This window comes from Peromyscus maniculatus, chromosome 13 (assembly GCF_049852395.1).
Source record: "Peromyscus maniculatus bairdii isolate BWxNUB_F1_BW_parent chromosome 13, HU_Pman_BW_mat_3.1, whole genome shotgun sequence".
NCBI lineage: Eukaryota > Metazoa > Chordata > Mammalia > Rodentia > Cricetidae > Peromyscus > Peromyscus maniculatus.
In genome coordinates this window covers 29,473,341-29,490,112 of record NC_134864.1, presented here as the reverse complement: position 1 = coordinate 29,490,112, position 16,772 = coordinate 29,473,341, and the positions used below count along the sequence as shown (strand labels likewise).

Genomic DNA, 16,772 nt, shown 5'->3' with positions numbered 1-16,772 from the left:
CCTCCTCCTCCCCGGGGGGCGACGCGCCCGCGAGCCGCCCTCCCGCGTGCGCCCCGGAGGCGCCCGGCGCTGTCTTTCCCGCCGCTCGCCCGTCCCCGTCCCCCGCAAGTGCGCGTGAGGCCCGGGGGGGCGTGGCCTGGGGGAGGGGGGAGGGGGAGAAAGACGCGCGAAGCCCCGCCCCGCCCCGCGGCCTGCAGGACTGGCCGGGTCTCCGCCCGCCGCCCTCTTCCTCCTGCGCAGCCAGCCGCGCCGGCGGCGGCCCTGCTCTCGCTCGGGTCCCACGGCACCCCAGGCTCGCGTGGGCGGCGGCGGGCGCAGCGAGCCGACTCCCAGGCGTGCGCAGCGCGTCCCTGCCTCCGCGCGCGGGCCGCGGAAGTGACGTCTGGCACCCCGGCAAGAGAGCGTTTGAATCGGTTCCCGGGTTGCTTTTCCCGGCCGCAGCCGCAGCCGCAGCCGCGGAAGGTGCCGCGCGTCCGGCCCGAGGCCCCGAGCCGCGGCGGCGGGAGCCGAGGGGAGGGGAACGCACGCTCGCGCGCGCGCGCACTCGCTCGCGCGCGGGGGGAAGGCGGCCTCGCCACGAAGCGCGACCGAGGCCCGTGCAGGGTGTTCGCTTTCCTTCCTCACCCCCCCCTTCCACCCCTCCCCAGTATGGCAGCGAAGGGCGCCAGCGATGCCGGCGGCCTCTCGGCGGGGTCTGGGAGGGACGGCGGCGTCGACGGCTGTCGGACGGTGTACTTGTTTGACCGGCGCGGGAAGGACTCGGAGCTCGGGGAACGCTCGCTGCAGGTCTCGGAGCGCGCGGACTACGCGGGGTTCCGCGCTTCGGTGTCTCAGGTACGCCCCAGGGCACAGGAGGGATGCTTTGCGAAGAGGTGGGGGGTGGGTGGGTAGGGGGGTGGGTGGGTAGGTGGCCCGAAGCCTGGCTGGGTAAACCGCCATAAACTTGTCAAGTCGGCCTTGGTCCTGCGGCCTCGACCTCGGCCTCTGCCGGGTGCCCGCGTTGCGGATGATCCCCCCGACTGGATGTTCCGACGGGCCTGGCTCCGGCCAGGGAGCATGTGGTCCCGCCCCTCCGTGGGCCTCTGCTGGCCTAGGGTTAGAGATCTCGAAGTTAGAGGGCGCTTATCGGGCTTAGCAACTGCTTGATCGCCGCCGCCGAGCAGTGAGTTCATCATCCTGTAGGAGAAGCACCTGTGTTGGTCTTTTAGTTTGTAACTTCCAAAGTAGACGGCAGAGTTGTGTTATCCACTGTAGAGTCAGCGTTGCGAGCGTTGCGAGGGTGAGAAGTGCTGAAATTCCGGCAGTCCCGGAACCTCAGGTTCAAGGAGAGGATTTAGTGATTTCCCAGGTTGTCTTGTCAGCAAGGTTTGCCTGGTCCGGTCCCAGGAGGATTCTTCCACGTCGTAACTCTCGAGTTAGGTTCGTATGCGTAGCTGTCCTCCTTGTTTTCTGAGCGCCAACCTTCTTGGGAGTTCCTGAACTACCCTCAAGTGTCCCTGGGGACAACAAAGAAAGTGTATACCGACTTGAAAAATGAATGACTATGTATCAAAATCTGCTTTAAACTGTGGGGTGCTTTATGGATTGGTGGTGTTACTGTTGCCTGAGCTCGTGAGTACGTTTCGGGGAGGGGTGTCGTGGGGTTTTGTTTTGAGACAAGGTCTCTCGCTGTGTAGCTCTGGCAAACCTCGAAGTCTCGGTGTTGACCAGGTTGTCCTCGAACTCTGGATCATCCTGCCTTTGCGGTCTAGTGTTGGTAGTCACGGGCACAAACTACCACCTTTCTGGGTTCTGAGCTTTTAAAAGAAGGAATATGGTAATGCCTGAATTAACCACAGAAACAGCTTCAAAGGAAAGAATTGGAAGTGGTGTTTTGCCTCCAGAAGACTTAAGTTTAGTATTGGTCTAAGACAGTGGTTCTCAGCCTTTCTAATGCTGCGACCTTTACTACAGTTCATGTTGTGTGGTGATTCCTAACCATAAAATTACTTTCCTTGCTACTTTGTAATAGTAATTTTGCTACTGTATGGATCGTAATGTAAATAACTTGTTTTCAGATGGTCTTAGGCGACCCCTGTGAAAGGGTCATTCGACCAGTGGCAGCTTACATGTCAAAAAACACAGACCTAGGACGTAATTTTGTACAGTTGTTGAAACAATTCAAATTGAAATTTACTTTGCCAAGGTGAACTTTCTTCTGTTTGTAGCTCTATTCCCAGTATCTTGACACATGGTAACTGCCCACATAATTTGGAATGGATACATGAATTAGAGGAAAACTAGGTAAACTCTGAAACTCTGAAGTTCATTCTATCTGTGTCTGCGTTTATGTGGTAGATTCTCACAGTGTCTCTTTGTGTGTGTGTGTGTGTGTGTGTTTTTCAAGACAGGGTTTCTCTGTGTAGTTTTGGTGCCTGTCCTGGAACTCACAGACATCCTCCAGGCTCTGCCTCTCAAGTGCTGGGATTAAAGGCATGTGCCGCCACCACCTGACAGTGTCTTGTTTTAAGACTGATTCTCATACTGTAGCCAAGGCTGGTCAGGAGCCCTGCATGTTTTTCAGTGCCAGCAATTTAAAAACTGGGGAGCCTTAGCGTTAACTCCTGTGGGTCCCGCTTCCTTTCATGTCACTGTAATACAGCTTTATATTTTGTTTCTTTTCTTTTCTTTTTTTTTTTTTTTGTTAAAATTGCCAGGAAAGTCTGTTTTACTTTTAAAAAAAAATGTTACTTATTATTTTATGTGTATGGGTGTTTGCCTGCCTGTATGTCTGTGCACCGACTCATGCCTGGTGCCTTCAGAGACCAGAAGAGGTGTCTTGTGAGCTAGCATATGGGTGCTGGGAATCAAACCAGGTCCTCTGCAAGAACAGGTGCTCTTAACCACTGAGCCAGCTCTCCACCCCCAGAAATGTCTGTCTTAATGCAGGATTCATAGACTCGGGTGTGCTCTCTTTACTATCACAATTGAAATTTACTTCCAGAATTGTAATTTTTAGTACTGCTACGATAAACATTTTTTAATTCATGACTTTTTTTTTAATTTCAGAACTGTCTTTAAAGGTCTTTTGTCTTTTTTACACATTTCTGTGTATGTGTGCATGCACGTGCACTCACTCGCGTGTGCTGTGGCACAGGTGGAGGGCAGAGAACAACTTGAACAAGAGAACAAGTTGGTTCTTTCCTGCTCAGGTCATCAGACTCCGCAGCACTCTATCAATAGGCCGCCCCCACCCCCCTTTTCTTAACCATCTCTAGAGACAAGGTCTCTCCTCTTTGTAACCCAGGTTGACCCCAGACTTGTGGCATTCCTCATACCTCAGACTTCAGAGTGTTCAAGTTACAGGTGTGTCTCCAACTTGCCCAGTTTTTTTTTTTTTTTTAAAGATTTATTTATTTATTATGTATACAGAGGAGGGCGCCAGATCTCATTACAGATGGTTATGAGCCACCATGTGGTTGCTGGGAATTGAACTCAGGACCTCTGGAAGAGCAGTCGGTACTCTTAACCTCTGAGCCATCTCTCCAGCCCTGTCCAGTTTTTTTTAAACCTTTAATTTTAGCCAAAAAGACCAGTAGAGAGAGAGAGAGAGTGTGTGTGTGTGTGTGTGTGTGTGTGTGTGTGTGTGTGTGTATTAACTTTTTATTGTTTATTTTATTTAGAAAACTCAAGGGTCTTCTTGTTTATGTCTGGGATTATAAGTGCTAGGCACCGTGGTTCTTATGATACATATTTTTAAATTGCTTTTCAGAAAGCATTTCCTTTCCTTCTGGAAATATACTGTTTCTTCCTATCCTCTGTGAAATAAATGTCTAACTCTTAGATATATAAGTTGGATATTAAAAGGTAAGTTAGTATCCAAGCCCAGAACCCCTGTACTTTGTGTTATACCTTTCTGCTGCTTCCTTTTTACTATAGGAAACATTTTTTTTTTTAATTAAAAAAACTGTTCAGCCATTAGCTCAGGCTTAGTACTAACTTAAACTCAGCCCGTTTCTGTCAATCTATATGTTGCCATGTGTTCTGTGACTTTACCTGTGTGCCATTACATGCTGCTCCCTGGACGGCGGGATGGCATCTCCTGACTCAGCCTTCCTCTTCCCAGAATTCTCCTTGTCTGCTTATCCCACCTATACATCCTGCCTGGCTCCTGGCCAATCAGCATTTTATTAAACCAGTGTACAAAAGCATTATATCCCACAGCAAGGTACTAGCAGCAGATCAGGTCAGGAGCACCCGGCTCTCTGCTGCCAATGACAGCAATGGAATGCTGTAAAGAAAACGTCCCAGAATCATGTCTAAGACTGAAGGGAGGGCAGTCTCCCCCTGGATCCTGTCTGTCTTGGCCAAGAGTTTTTGTATAGGTTGCTTCCACCATAGCCCTTCTGGAATTGCCCCGCCCACCATAGTGAGCCCTGAAGATGACCTTTTCAGTTTCCAGCTTAACACCAAGGAAACTATTTCTTTTAATTTCCTTTATCTTGTTTGTTTATTCTAGAGCTGATGAAGGTTAAATTTGAATAGAAGTGAGGGGGAGAACTAATAAGACAAGGAAAAGCTAGGTATAAAGTTAGGAAGATTAACCTTTTAAAACCAGTCTACCTTAAAAAAAAAACCTTTTATGTGTCTACGTGTTGCTTGCATGCATGCCTGTGCACCACACGAATACCTGGTGCCTGTGGAGGCCAGAACAGGGCATGAGATCCCCTGCAACTGAATTACAGACAGTTGTGAGCCATCTTGTGGGTGCTGGGAACCAAACAGGTCCTCTGTAAGAGTAGCAGGTGCTCTTAACCACCGAGCTGCCGTCTCCAGCCCCTGGATCCACCTTTTGTGCATCACAGATCCTGTGGCGTTGTTTCTATGACACAGATGAAGGGCTGAATCAAGTTTGCAGAGTTGTCCCAGTGTGCTCCTCTATAGATGTGACCAAAAGCAACGTGGGGAGGAAAGGGTGTATTTGGCTTGTACATCCCAGTCCCAGCCATCATTGAGGGGAACCAGGGCAAGAGCTAAAGGCAGGGGCTGAAACAGAGACTATGAAGGATGCTGCTTACTGCTGCTCACTCTCCCTGACTTCTTCAGCTTACACACACACACACACACACACACACACACACACACACACACACACACACCCAGGACCATCTGCTCCTCCAGTGGTGCTACCCACAGTTGGCTGGGGCCTGCCATATCTAGAAAATGCCCCACAGACTTGCCAGCAGGACAATATGATGGAAGCATTTTCTCTGTTGAGCCTTTTTCTTTCTAGATGACTCTAGCTTGGGTCAAGTTGACTAACTAGCACAGAGGTTAACAAGAATGAAGTCAGTAGACTTGATCACTTGTTGTCTTGTTTGTGAGAGATGTAACACAATTGGCCTGGAACAAGGTGTAGTCTAGGCTGGCTTTGATCTCTTCCCATCTCATCCTCCATACCCAGCTTTAGATCATTTTAATTACAAACGAACAAACCAAAACCTCTGCTACACTGCTGTACTTTTACATTTCTTTTTCCTGCTACTGCTTCTGCTTTTTCCTCTTTCTGACAGAGTATCCTGGTATTTAGCTCTGGTTTAGTATGCACTTTGTATTCTAGGCTAGCCTAAACTGTGAACAGACCTTCTGCTTAGCCTCCGAGTGTCAGCATTACAGGCATAGCTGCTGTCTCCATCTTAAATCATATCATATACCGTTCATGTGTTTTTACTTTTGAGGACAAGAACACTTAAAATTTACTTTTAATAATTTTCAAATATGCAAAATGCTGCCTTTTTTAACCTATTAGTTTTATTTGTATGAGTGTATGTATGCTTATGCACATGCCACTGGGAACATGTATGGAGATCAGAGGACAGTTTGTAGGAGTGAGTTCCCCTCCCCTATGTGGGTGCTGGGGACTGAACTCAGGTTGTAAGGCTTAGTGGTACAGAAGTACCTTTACCTTATTAGCCATCTGACTAGGCCTGATTTTATTTTTGTTTAAAGACATGGTCTCAGCTGGGCGGTGGTGGCACACCCCTTTAATCCCAGCACTTGGGAGGCAGAGGCAGGTGGATCTCTGTGAGTTCGAGGCCAGCCTGGTCTGGTCTATAGAACAAGATCCAAGAAAGGCACAAAGCTACACAGAGAAACCCTGTCTCGAAAAACAACAACAACAACAACAAAAAAGGCATGGTCTCACTATATAGTCCTTGCTGGCCTCCAACTTCTGATCCTTCTGCCTTAAGCTTCTTAGTGGTGTGGTCATAGGCATGCACCATATATGATTTTTAAAAATGTGTGTGTGTGTGTGTGTGTGTGTGTGTGCGCGCGCGCGCGCGCACACACACGCGCGCGCGCGCGCGCGCGCGCGCGCGCGTTGCTGTTTTGCCTGCCTGTATGTCTGTGTGAGGATGTCAGATCCCCTGGGACTGTCTGGAGTTACAGTTGTGAGCTGCCGTGTGGGTGCTGGGAATTGAACCCAGGTCCTGTGGAAGAATAGCCAATGCTCTTAACTGTTGAGCTACCTCTCCATCCCCCACCCCCATTATTTGGGTGGGTTTTTGTTTGTTTTTTGAAAACAAATAAAGGAGACACACCTTTTTTTTTCTGTATAGCCCTGGCTGTCCTGAAACTCGCTCTGTAGACCAGGCTGGCCTCAAACTCAGATTTGCCTGCCTCTGTCTCCTGAGTGCTGTGACTAAAGGTGTGTGCCACCACTGCTTACGGTGATTTTCTGTCTTCAGCCAGACGGCAGTGGTGCACGCCTTTAATCCCAGCACCCAGGAGGCAGAGCCAGGCGGATCCCTGAGTTCCAGGCCAGCCTGGTCTACAGAGCGAGATCGAGGACAGGCACCAAAACTACACAGAGAAACCCTGTCTCAAAAAACCTGTCTTTAGTGGAGGAAAGTATGGGCAACCTTCAATTTAGAATGTGAATGTTTGCCGTAGGATTTTTCAACATTGTGGTGCTACAAAAAGAGACATTCAGCAGAAGGTTTGCTTCGAATTTTGAATTCTGGTTTTTTGTTTTTTTGAGACAGGGTTTCTCTATGTAGCCCTGACTGGCCTGGAACTCACTATGTATACCAGACTGGCCTCAAACTTAGAAAGATCTGCCTGCGTCTGTTTCCTGAGTGCTGGGATTAAAGGCATTTCAGCCCCTATGCCTGGCTCGAATTCTTGTCTTTAAGATTATTTAATATCAATGCATAATGTGCATGCCTCATTTCCTGGTACTGTGGTATTCACAGAGGCCAGAAGAAGATGCCAGATCCCTTGGGACTCGAGTATTAGACGGTTGTGAGCCATTGTGAGGGTATTGGGAATTAAACCTGGGTTCTCTGGAGGAGCAGCCAGTGCTCTTAACCACTGAGCCATCTCTCCAGCCCTGTTGACATAGATGTAGGCAAAACACTCATATACATAAAGAATATTTATAAAAAGAAAATATGTACTGTTCATACATGCCTATAATGGATTTGAGTCAGATCCACCCCCATTCTTTCTCCTCCAGCCCCCCATGCCCTTTACCATTTAATATGCTTCTTTTCTTTTTTAAAAATACACACTGAGCCCATTTAGTACCACTTGAGTGGAGCATGGGCAGCCTGTCAGGCCCTTTCTCCCAGCAGTCATCAGTCACCAATAGCTCCTCAGATATGGAGGAGAGGTCACGAGCCCCTCCCATCCATGCTGGGATTGAGGCTGTGTGATCTTGTGCATACGGTCAGTCTCAGTGCTGTGGGTTTAGGTGCAGCTCTGGCATGTCTGGCAAATACTGTTTTGCTTAGAGATATCTATTCCCTCTGGCTCTTAAAATCTTTCCACTCTCTTATTCCACAACAGTCCCTGGAGTAGGTGTAAATTCTGATCTTTTCCTGGGTTACCTTTATGTTGCACAATACCAATCTGATTTACATGTCCAGTATTCAACATTGCTGACAGTTTTGCTCAACTGTAGACAAACACAAGTCTTATGAGCAATTAGAGATGGGCTAGCTCAAGCTATGATATTTGGAAGGGTTGGGTCTATGAAACACATTTTTAATTGCAATGTAATCCCCTTGTAAAGGAATATCTATATAGTCTTAGTTGAGTAAAAAGTAATCAGGTAACAAAAGTGCTAGCATTCTTATCTATAATACGTAGGTATATTGACAGTTGAAGGGCAGAACCTATCTATGAAGTTAGTTATAACCTAGATCAAGTATGCTGAGCCATTATGCTAGAAGAATCCTCAAGAAAACTTTAAAATAATAGATTTGTGGGGATATTGCATGAAATAATTAGATACATATACTTTACAGTTGTACATTATTTTAGTTGGGATTTCTTTAAAAAAAAAATTACTTGAGAGATGTGCTTTTAGGGGCTGGAGAGATGCTTAGTAGTTAAGAACATTGCTGCTCTTACAGAGGGCCAGAATTGAGTTCCCAATATCCACATTGGGTGTCTCATCACCACCTGGAATTCCAGCTCCAGGGCATCTAACACCCTCTTCTGGCCTCCTTGGACACCTGCTCACATGTTCGGATATACATATACACATAAATAAAAATAAAATAGATCTCTCAACAAGGAAATGTAGTTTTGTCTTTCCGTCATATTAAACTAAACAATTAAGATTTAATTCTTCTCTCCTCTCCCCACCCCACCCCCACCCCGGGTGTTTTTTTTGATAAGTCTCACTGTTATTCTAGCCTGGCTTTGAACTTGGAATCTTCCTGCCTTAGATTCCCACACCATGAGCTTATAAGTAAGTGTGCATATCCCGTTCTTATTAACTTCTTTTTGTTGTTTTGTTTTGTTTTGAGACAAAGTTTCAACAGTTACAGACAGTTGGGAGCTGCCGTGAGGGTGCTGGGAATTGAACTAGGGTCCTCTGGAAGAGCAGCCCATGCTTTTAATCACTGAGCCTTCTCTCCAGCCCCCAAGCCCAGCCAAGTTTTTTATTAACTTCTAATCTACTATTTGAATTTGCTTATTCTAAAGAACTCATACAATTCTGCCCTTCCATTTGTGGCTTGTTTCACTCAGCATGATGTTTTCAAGGTTTACTGATGTTGGAGCATGGCTTAGAATTTCACCCCTTTATGGCAAAATATTAATAGTTGGGATTTCTGAAGGAAAACATTTCATTGGGGCTGGCTTACAGTTCAGAGGTTTAGTTCATTATCATGGTGGGAAACATGGCAGTATGCAGGCAGACATGGTGCTGGAGAGGTAGCTGAGAGTTCTACATCTTGATCTGCAGGCAACAGGAAGTGAACTGTGTCTTACAATGGGTGTAGCTTGAGCATATGAGACCTCAAAGTCCACCTTCCCCACAGTGACAGGCTTCCAACAAGGCCACACCTCCTAATAGTGCCAACTCTCTATAGGCCAAACATTCAAACACGTGAGTCTGTGGGGGGCATACCTATTTAAACCACCACACAGAAGTTCCCATTGACCTACAGTTGCCAAGTGGGTATGGCTGGCTTCTTTTACTCTGAGGATCCTGGGGATTAAACTCAGATTGTTGGACTTAGCAGCAAGCATCTTTAGAAGCTGAGACAGTTTCATGGGTTTCTGGGTAGCCTTTGTGTATCTGTGAGGATGACGTTTCTCTGCGTCCTTAATACTGGGATTATATGAGTGAGATACCATTTCCTGATGTTGCAGAACTACAGGAGGTTTGCCATGGTCTTGACAATATTATATGACTTACCTATTTCCATATGTATCTTGTAAATTAGATTTTTTTTTTTTTTTTTTTTTCGAGACAGGGTTTCTTTGTGTAGCTTTGCGCCTTTCCTGGATCTCACTTGGTAGACCAGGCTGGCCTCGAACTCACAGAGATCCGCCTGCCTCTGCCTCCCGAGTGCTGGGATTAAAGGCGTGCGCCGCCACCGCCCGGCGTAAATTAGATTTTAGCTGAAAGTCTTCATTAAATTTAATTTAGATTTGGGATTTGGGTGGTTTCGGCTGGATTTTTCTAATAAATTCTGATTTAATGGTCACCTGTTTTTGTTCTGTTTTCTTTTGTTTTAGACAGGGTCTTGCTATATAATGTAGCTGGAGTTTTTTCTCTGGGTCCTGCCAAGCCCCAGCAGTCCGACAGCCCACTTATAAAATAAACACACAGACGCATATATTATTTAAATTGTTTGGCCTGATGGCTCAGGCTTCTTGCTAACTGTTCTTATATCTTAAATTAACCCATTTCTATAAATCTATACCTTACCACGTGGCTCATGGCTTACCGGCATCTTCACGTGTTGTTTGTCATGGCAGCGGCTGGTAGTGTCTTCTCCTTCAGCCTTCCACTTCCCAGAATTCTCTTCTCTGCTTGTCCCACCTATACTTCCTGCCTGGCTACTGACCAATCAGTGTTTTATTTATACAGAGCAATATCCACAGCAATAGAATCCTGGCTGATCTGGCCTGGGACTTCTGGCAGTCCATCTGCCTCTGACTCCTAAATTCTATTTTATGTATCTGCCAAAAGACCCAATTTTTGTCTTTTCTGTCTGTCTTCTTATCTATCTATCTATCTATCTATCTATCTATCTATCTATCTATCTATCTATCTATCTATTAATCTAATCTAATCTAATCTAATCTAATCTATCTATCTTTGAGACAGTGTCTTACTCTATTACTCAGCCCTGCCTGGAATCACTCTGTAGCCCAGGTGGCATCCAATTTAAAGTAGTCCGCTTGTCTCCTCCTTAGTGTTGGAATTACAAGTGTGAGCCACTGTGTCTTACTGGGTGGTTCATCTGTTGATAGTGTATTTTGATTGCCCTTCTCTGCTTATTTGCTAGGGGATCTCCAACCCCACCACATGAGGATTTAAACCTAGGGTCTTGTGCAGGTAAATGGTGTTTAGCTACAGAGCTGTTATCTCTAGTCCTAGCTGGGATTCTTTAATGAATCCCATTAAGCTGAGACCATGGTGGTATACACCTTTAATCAGTGTAATTGGAGATTGAGGCAGGAGGATTGCTGCAAGTTTGGGCCAAATAATGAGAACTTTGTTTTAAAACAAAAATAAGCAAATAAAACCACATACTCTCCCCAAGGAGGGGAAAAACCACATTGCTTCTCCTGAAACATAATTAGTCCTAAGGGGGAAAAAAGTGGTTTAGGGATTGGCATCCCAGTTATTTCTATAAATAACCCTAAGAATTTTGAGGTACTAAAGAGATGGTTCAGTGGTTAAGAGAGCACTTGCTGCTCTTCCAGAGGACCTGAGATTGGTTCCCAATATCCATGGTTGGCTCACAACCACCTGCAATGCCAGCCTCAGGATCTGATGTCATCTTCTGGCCTTTGAGGTTACACACACACACACACACACACACACACACACACACACACACACACACACACTTAAAAGTAATTATTTTGTATTGCTAAAAGATTTGCACATCCATAATTTTAAAGTTTCTTAGACACCTTTAGGTAGAGAGGTTGGTCTAGAAAATAGTCCGTCACTGTCACTACCTAAGGAAGAATCCTGTTTCAACTGCTCATTACTGTGTTTAATTTCAGAAATACATGTCTTCTTTTTTATTTAAATGAGAGTGTTAATTTACCTTTCTAATTATTTTTGGTAGTTTTAATCTTTTATAGTTTATATTGTCATTGTCACTTTTTAAAAAAGTTATTATACTTATTCACTTAGTTATTTAGTGATGTTTTTAGAAAGATGTCAGGCTTCTTTAGATACCTTATAGCACATGCACTCATGCTTTACTGCTATGAAATACTCACCTATTTTCCTCTAACATTGACATATCTAATTTGTATAAAGTAAATGTTGTATTAATGCTTTGTTTCAAATAAAATGATTCCTTATGTAATGGAGTGAATGAGCTTGTCTTTGGTTCCTCTTGATGAACCCAGGGCTTTTGAGATGACTTGGTGGGGAAGGGTGCTTGTCACCGAGCCTAAGAACCCGAGTTCCATGTTCAGGACCCACATGGTGGAAGGAGAGAATAACTTTCTCAGGTTGTTCTCTGACCCCCTACATATGCCATGTCCCCCAGAAATGAATGAATAAATAAATGTAAAAAGATTAATCCTTTCAAAATGTCTCACCTAGTCACTAGAGGGTTTTCTCATAAGATCTTTTGCCTTGTTCTTTAACAGTTTTGTTTGTGTACACAAAATGTATTCAGATCATACCAAACCTAAATCTTCCTTCCCTCTACCACATACCTCCCCAAGGGCCCACTCCCAAGCTTGAGTATACCTTACTGAATCCAGTTATGCTGCTTACATGTTCGAGGGTGGGGCCATCCATCAGAGGAGCATGGGTAACCTACCAGCAGCCACAGCTCCAAGAAAAATGACACCTCCTTCCCAGTCGTTACCAATTGCCAATAGCTCCTTAGTTAGGGATGGAACCTCTTCAGGTCCTCTTTTATCCACACTGGAAGGTGTACCGGCTTGATTTTGTGTAGGTCTCATGCAGGTAAAGTTAGCTGCTGTGTGTGCAATGCCAACGTCTTGCTTAGTAAATAGCATTTCACAGCACTCTTCCTCATCTTCTTCCAGTTCTACATTTTGCTACCTCCTCCAATATGTTCCCTCAAGAGGGTGTGGAGCCTTGATATAAATGTCCCATTTAGGGCTGAGCATAGTCACGTTTTCCCAGCACTTTGGCCAATTATGAGTCTGCATTGACTGCTGCCTACTGCAAAAACAAGCCTCTCTGACCATGAGTATAAACATAGATATTTAGAAGGCCATTTGACAACATATCCATTTACTACAACAAGTTAGCTCCCCCTAAATCATGGGCTTTTAACCAGGTTTATAGTACCAGGCATGAATTCCCTCCTGTGGAGAGGGCTTCAGGTTCAGTCAGAAGCAGTGAAGCCACCATTGTATCAGAAGGCATGTATTGTCTAGCAGGTCAGTATTGTTGCACGTGGGGTCAACTTCTGGGGGAGTCCATTGTGACTTTCCTATCCCACGGGCACTATGAAAGCTAGCCATCAGAAAGGAAGTTTCCTGGTCACTTCCTATTTGATCTCTGTCCTGCAAACAAAGCGTGTTGCATCTTCAGTAATAGGGTCTTAACATCCAGTTATGGTGAGCAAACAAGCAATACCAATAGCCTGTGTTGCTTTTGGAAGGCGTTGGGCCTTCCCTGACTAATAGCTTGTAGGAGGGTAACCTGTGCCTAGCACTTTTAATAACCCTATCTTCTAAGAGGAAGCATTGTCCGCCTATTCAGGGTACCTTTGTTCAAGTGCCTTTAAAATTCTTAGAAGTTACATATTACACACACACACACACACACACACACACACACACACACACACACACACCCTGTCATTTTTTAAAAAATAATTTAAATAGGATATTTTGACTACATCCACTTTTTTCCGCTACTCGCCTACCTTTGTGTCCTCTTTTTTTTTTTAAACCCATCAAGTCCACTTTTGCTCCCCGTGAACTCGTGGGTTTGGGGCTATCTGCTGGAGCACAGGGGCTGTAACTTTAAATCGGAGTCTCCCTCTCCTAGCAGCTGTCAATCATTATCATCACTTCAGCTAGGGGGAGGACTTATGCCCAGCTTCCCTCCATGCTGGGTTTTCTCTGGCTTGGCTTGTGCAGGCCTGCGCATTCTCTCACAACCACTGTGAGTTCATGTGTGCGGCTGCTTTGTTGTATCCGCAAGTTACTATTTCCCTGTCTTCACACCACCCCTTTCTGCAACGATCCCCGAGCCTTGGGAAGACTAGGTATGGGGTAGATTACCATTTAGGGCTGAGCATCCCATGGTCTCTTATTCTCTGTATCTTGATTACTTGTGGGTTTGTGTTAATCATTGTTAACTACAAGAAGCAGCGCCTCTGATGATGGTTGCGAGAGAAACTAATCTATGGGTATAGTGAAAAGTCATTAAAAGATGGTTTAATACTATGTCAGTTTAGCAGAAGAGGGGTAGGTCCCCCTCTAGGGACTGTGACATTTTAGCCACAAGTTCTTTACCCTGATAAGGGTTCCATTTTGTGGAGTGAGGCTTAAACCCAGAAAGTGTTTCATTCTCATCTCACTAAAGAGCCCTGGCTGGCCTGGAACTCAGAGATTTGCATGCCTCTGCTTTCCAATGGCCGGGATTAGAGGTGTGTGCCAACACCTCCAGGACGTTATATATTTGTCATCAGTGTACAGGATAGTGGGGTTCTGTGAGGCTTTTTAAATACATCCTTAGTGTTGGTTGGCAAACCTTCCACCCCTTCCTCCACCTCATGCCATTGCCCATCCTCACATAAACCTTTAACTCCAGGGTTCCCTGTCATGTATGTTCTGTACTCCCCTCTTCCCTTTCAAGACCATGTCCCCTCCTCCCTCTTAGGGACCCTTTTTGGCTTCCTGACCTCTATAGACACTCAAGATTAATTATAGAAATCTTAAAAATCTGAAGCTAGGATCCATATGTGAAAGAAAACATGTGTTTGTTTTCCTAGGCTTGAATTAACCCACTAATGTATTTTCTGATTCTATTCATTTTTCCTGAAAATTTAATAAATTCATTTTTCTTTATAGTTGAATAAAATTCCACTCTGTATATATCACATTTTCATCATCTGAGGATTGGCACATGTGTTCTGGGTAGCAAATACCAGAAAAAAAAAAAAAAAAGAATCTTTTTAAGTAAGCAGTTTAGGTTGGGTGGGCAGTGGTAGCACACACCTTTAATCCTAGCACTTGAGAGCCAGAGGAAGGCAGATCTCAGTGAGTTCGAAGCCAGTCTGGTCTAGAAAGCATGTTTCAGGACAGCCAGGACTGTTACACAGAGAAACCCTGTCTCAAAAAAACAAAACAAACAAAAAAGGCAAATTTTTATGGTTTATAGTGATTAATTTTGCAAAGTCAAAATTTAAAAGTGCTTAGTTCTTTATTTCCTAGACAAGTAAGTGTAGTAGCTGTTTCAAAATTGTAATATCAGTATGTTCATATTCTTGCAAACGAGTAATGAATTTATTTCCTTTAAGTAATTTTTTTTTTTAATTTTGATAGACAATTGGCATTTCATCTGAAGAAACATTTGTTATTACAACTACAAGCAGGAAAGAAATCACCTGTGATAATTTTGGTAAGTAAGCAATGTCCTCTTGCATTTATTTACTGTGTTGGATAGAGCAATAGCTATACATCCCTATCTGTCCAAAGCATTGATAATCTGGAGTACTTCTGTATTCGCAGAGGTCACATTTTTCCTGCTGTCAGTTGGGTCCATAGAAAATGAGGCCTTACCACTTAGCTTTATTTGGGCACCCACAAAACTGAGCTATTAGCAAACTTGAATTCTTTCATTTTTTTTAAAACTTTTTTTTTTTTTTTAAAGTTTCCATAACCTGCCAGATTTTATGCTCTTTCCCCCCTATGGAAGGATTTCCATATGTAACCCAGAGAGCCCTGGACCTGGAGTCCTCTTTGAGTACTAGCCTTACAAGTGTGCTCCACCATGCTTAGGTTGATTGCTTTTCCTTTTGGAAAGGTGTACTCTTATTATTTTTAAATTTTGTGTAGGTATTTGTGTCTGTGTATGGATATATGCACGTTAATACAGGTGTCTACAGAGTTTAGAAGAGGGTATTAGGTTTGTTGGAGCTGGAGTTGCAGGTGGTTGTGAGTCTCCCAACACGGGTACTGAGAACTCATCTCAGGTCCTCTGGAAGAGCAGCAAGTGCTCTTTAATTGCTGAGCCATCTCTCCCGTCCCGTCCCGTCCCGTTTTCTTTCTCCTGAAATGAAACAATGAAGAAGTCTCCATTCCTGTTGATATCACTCTAATGCAAATCTTCATCTGATGGTCATGTGACAATTTAACTTACTAGGAATTGAGTGTTGGGACTGACAGGATGACTCACTCAGTGGCTAAGAGCACTTGTTCTTTCGGAGGTTCAGTTCTTGGCACTCCCTTACTCCTTACAAAACCCCTTACAAAGGGGTTTGATGCCTTCTGATCTCCACAGGCACAAACATGCATGCAGTTAAGAACTCATGCACATAAAGTAAATCCTTTTTCCTTTTTAAAATTGTGTTTTTGAGACAGGGTTTCTCAGCCCTAGCTGTCCTGAAACTTACTTAGTAGACCAGACCAGGCTGGCCGCAAATTTGCTTAGATCCACCTGCCTCTGCCTCTGCTTCCCTTTACCCTGAGTGCTGGGATTAAAGGTTTGTGCCACCACACCCAGCTATAAAATGAATCTGAAAGAAAGAAAAAAAAAAAGAAAGGAAAGAAAAGAATTGTGTGTTTAAAACCTGGGTATGCAGACAGTGGTGGCGCATGCCTTTAATCCCTGCGCTTGCGAGGCAGAGGCAGGCAGATATCTATGAGTTGAGGCCAGCCTGGTCTACAGAGTGAGTTCCAGGACAGCCAGGTGTTCATAAGGAAACCCTGTCTCAAAAACAAAAAAAGAAACAAAACACCCTGGATATGTGGTACATGCTTATAATCTGAGCAATTGGGATATGGAGGCAGAAAAATAAGGATTTCAAGGCCAGTTTGGGCTATATGAAACTTCCTATCTCAAAAAATACCGTGTTTTCCGACTTTTAATCATGTGAGGACACAGAAGACTCCATTTATGAGGAAACAGGCCTTCTCTAGGCACCAGTCTTGGACTTTCCAAAATTTAACAAATTATGAGATGTAAACTTGTGTTACTGTATTTTTAAATGTTTTCTTAGTTCTTTATTTGTATATGTGTGTATTAGTGCAGAGGTCAAAGGATAACCTTGCAAATAGGTTTTCTCTTTCTACAATGTAGGTCCCAT

General features: G+C 44.6%; 1 protein-coding gene across 1 annotated transcript in view; it reads left to right on the top strand.

Moving 5' to 3' along the window:
* The first annotated feature begins 521 nt into the window (after nucleotides 1–521).
* The window catches only part of Smchd1 (structural maintenance of chromosomes flexible hinge domain containing 1), a 139,099-nt gene continuing 122,848 nt past the window's right edge, over nucleotides 522–16,772 (top strand). Inside the window, exons 1-2 of the mRNA XM_006972249.4 lie at nucleotides 522–834; nucleotides 15,010–15,085. Coding sequence (XP_006972311.1) covers nucleotides 649–834; nucleotides 15,010–15,085 — 262 coding nt within the window. The 5' untranslated portion in view covers nucleotides 522–648. The remainder of the gene's footprint in view (nucleotides 835–15,009; nucleotides 15,086–16,772) is intronic.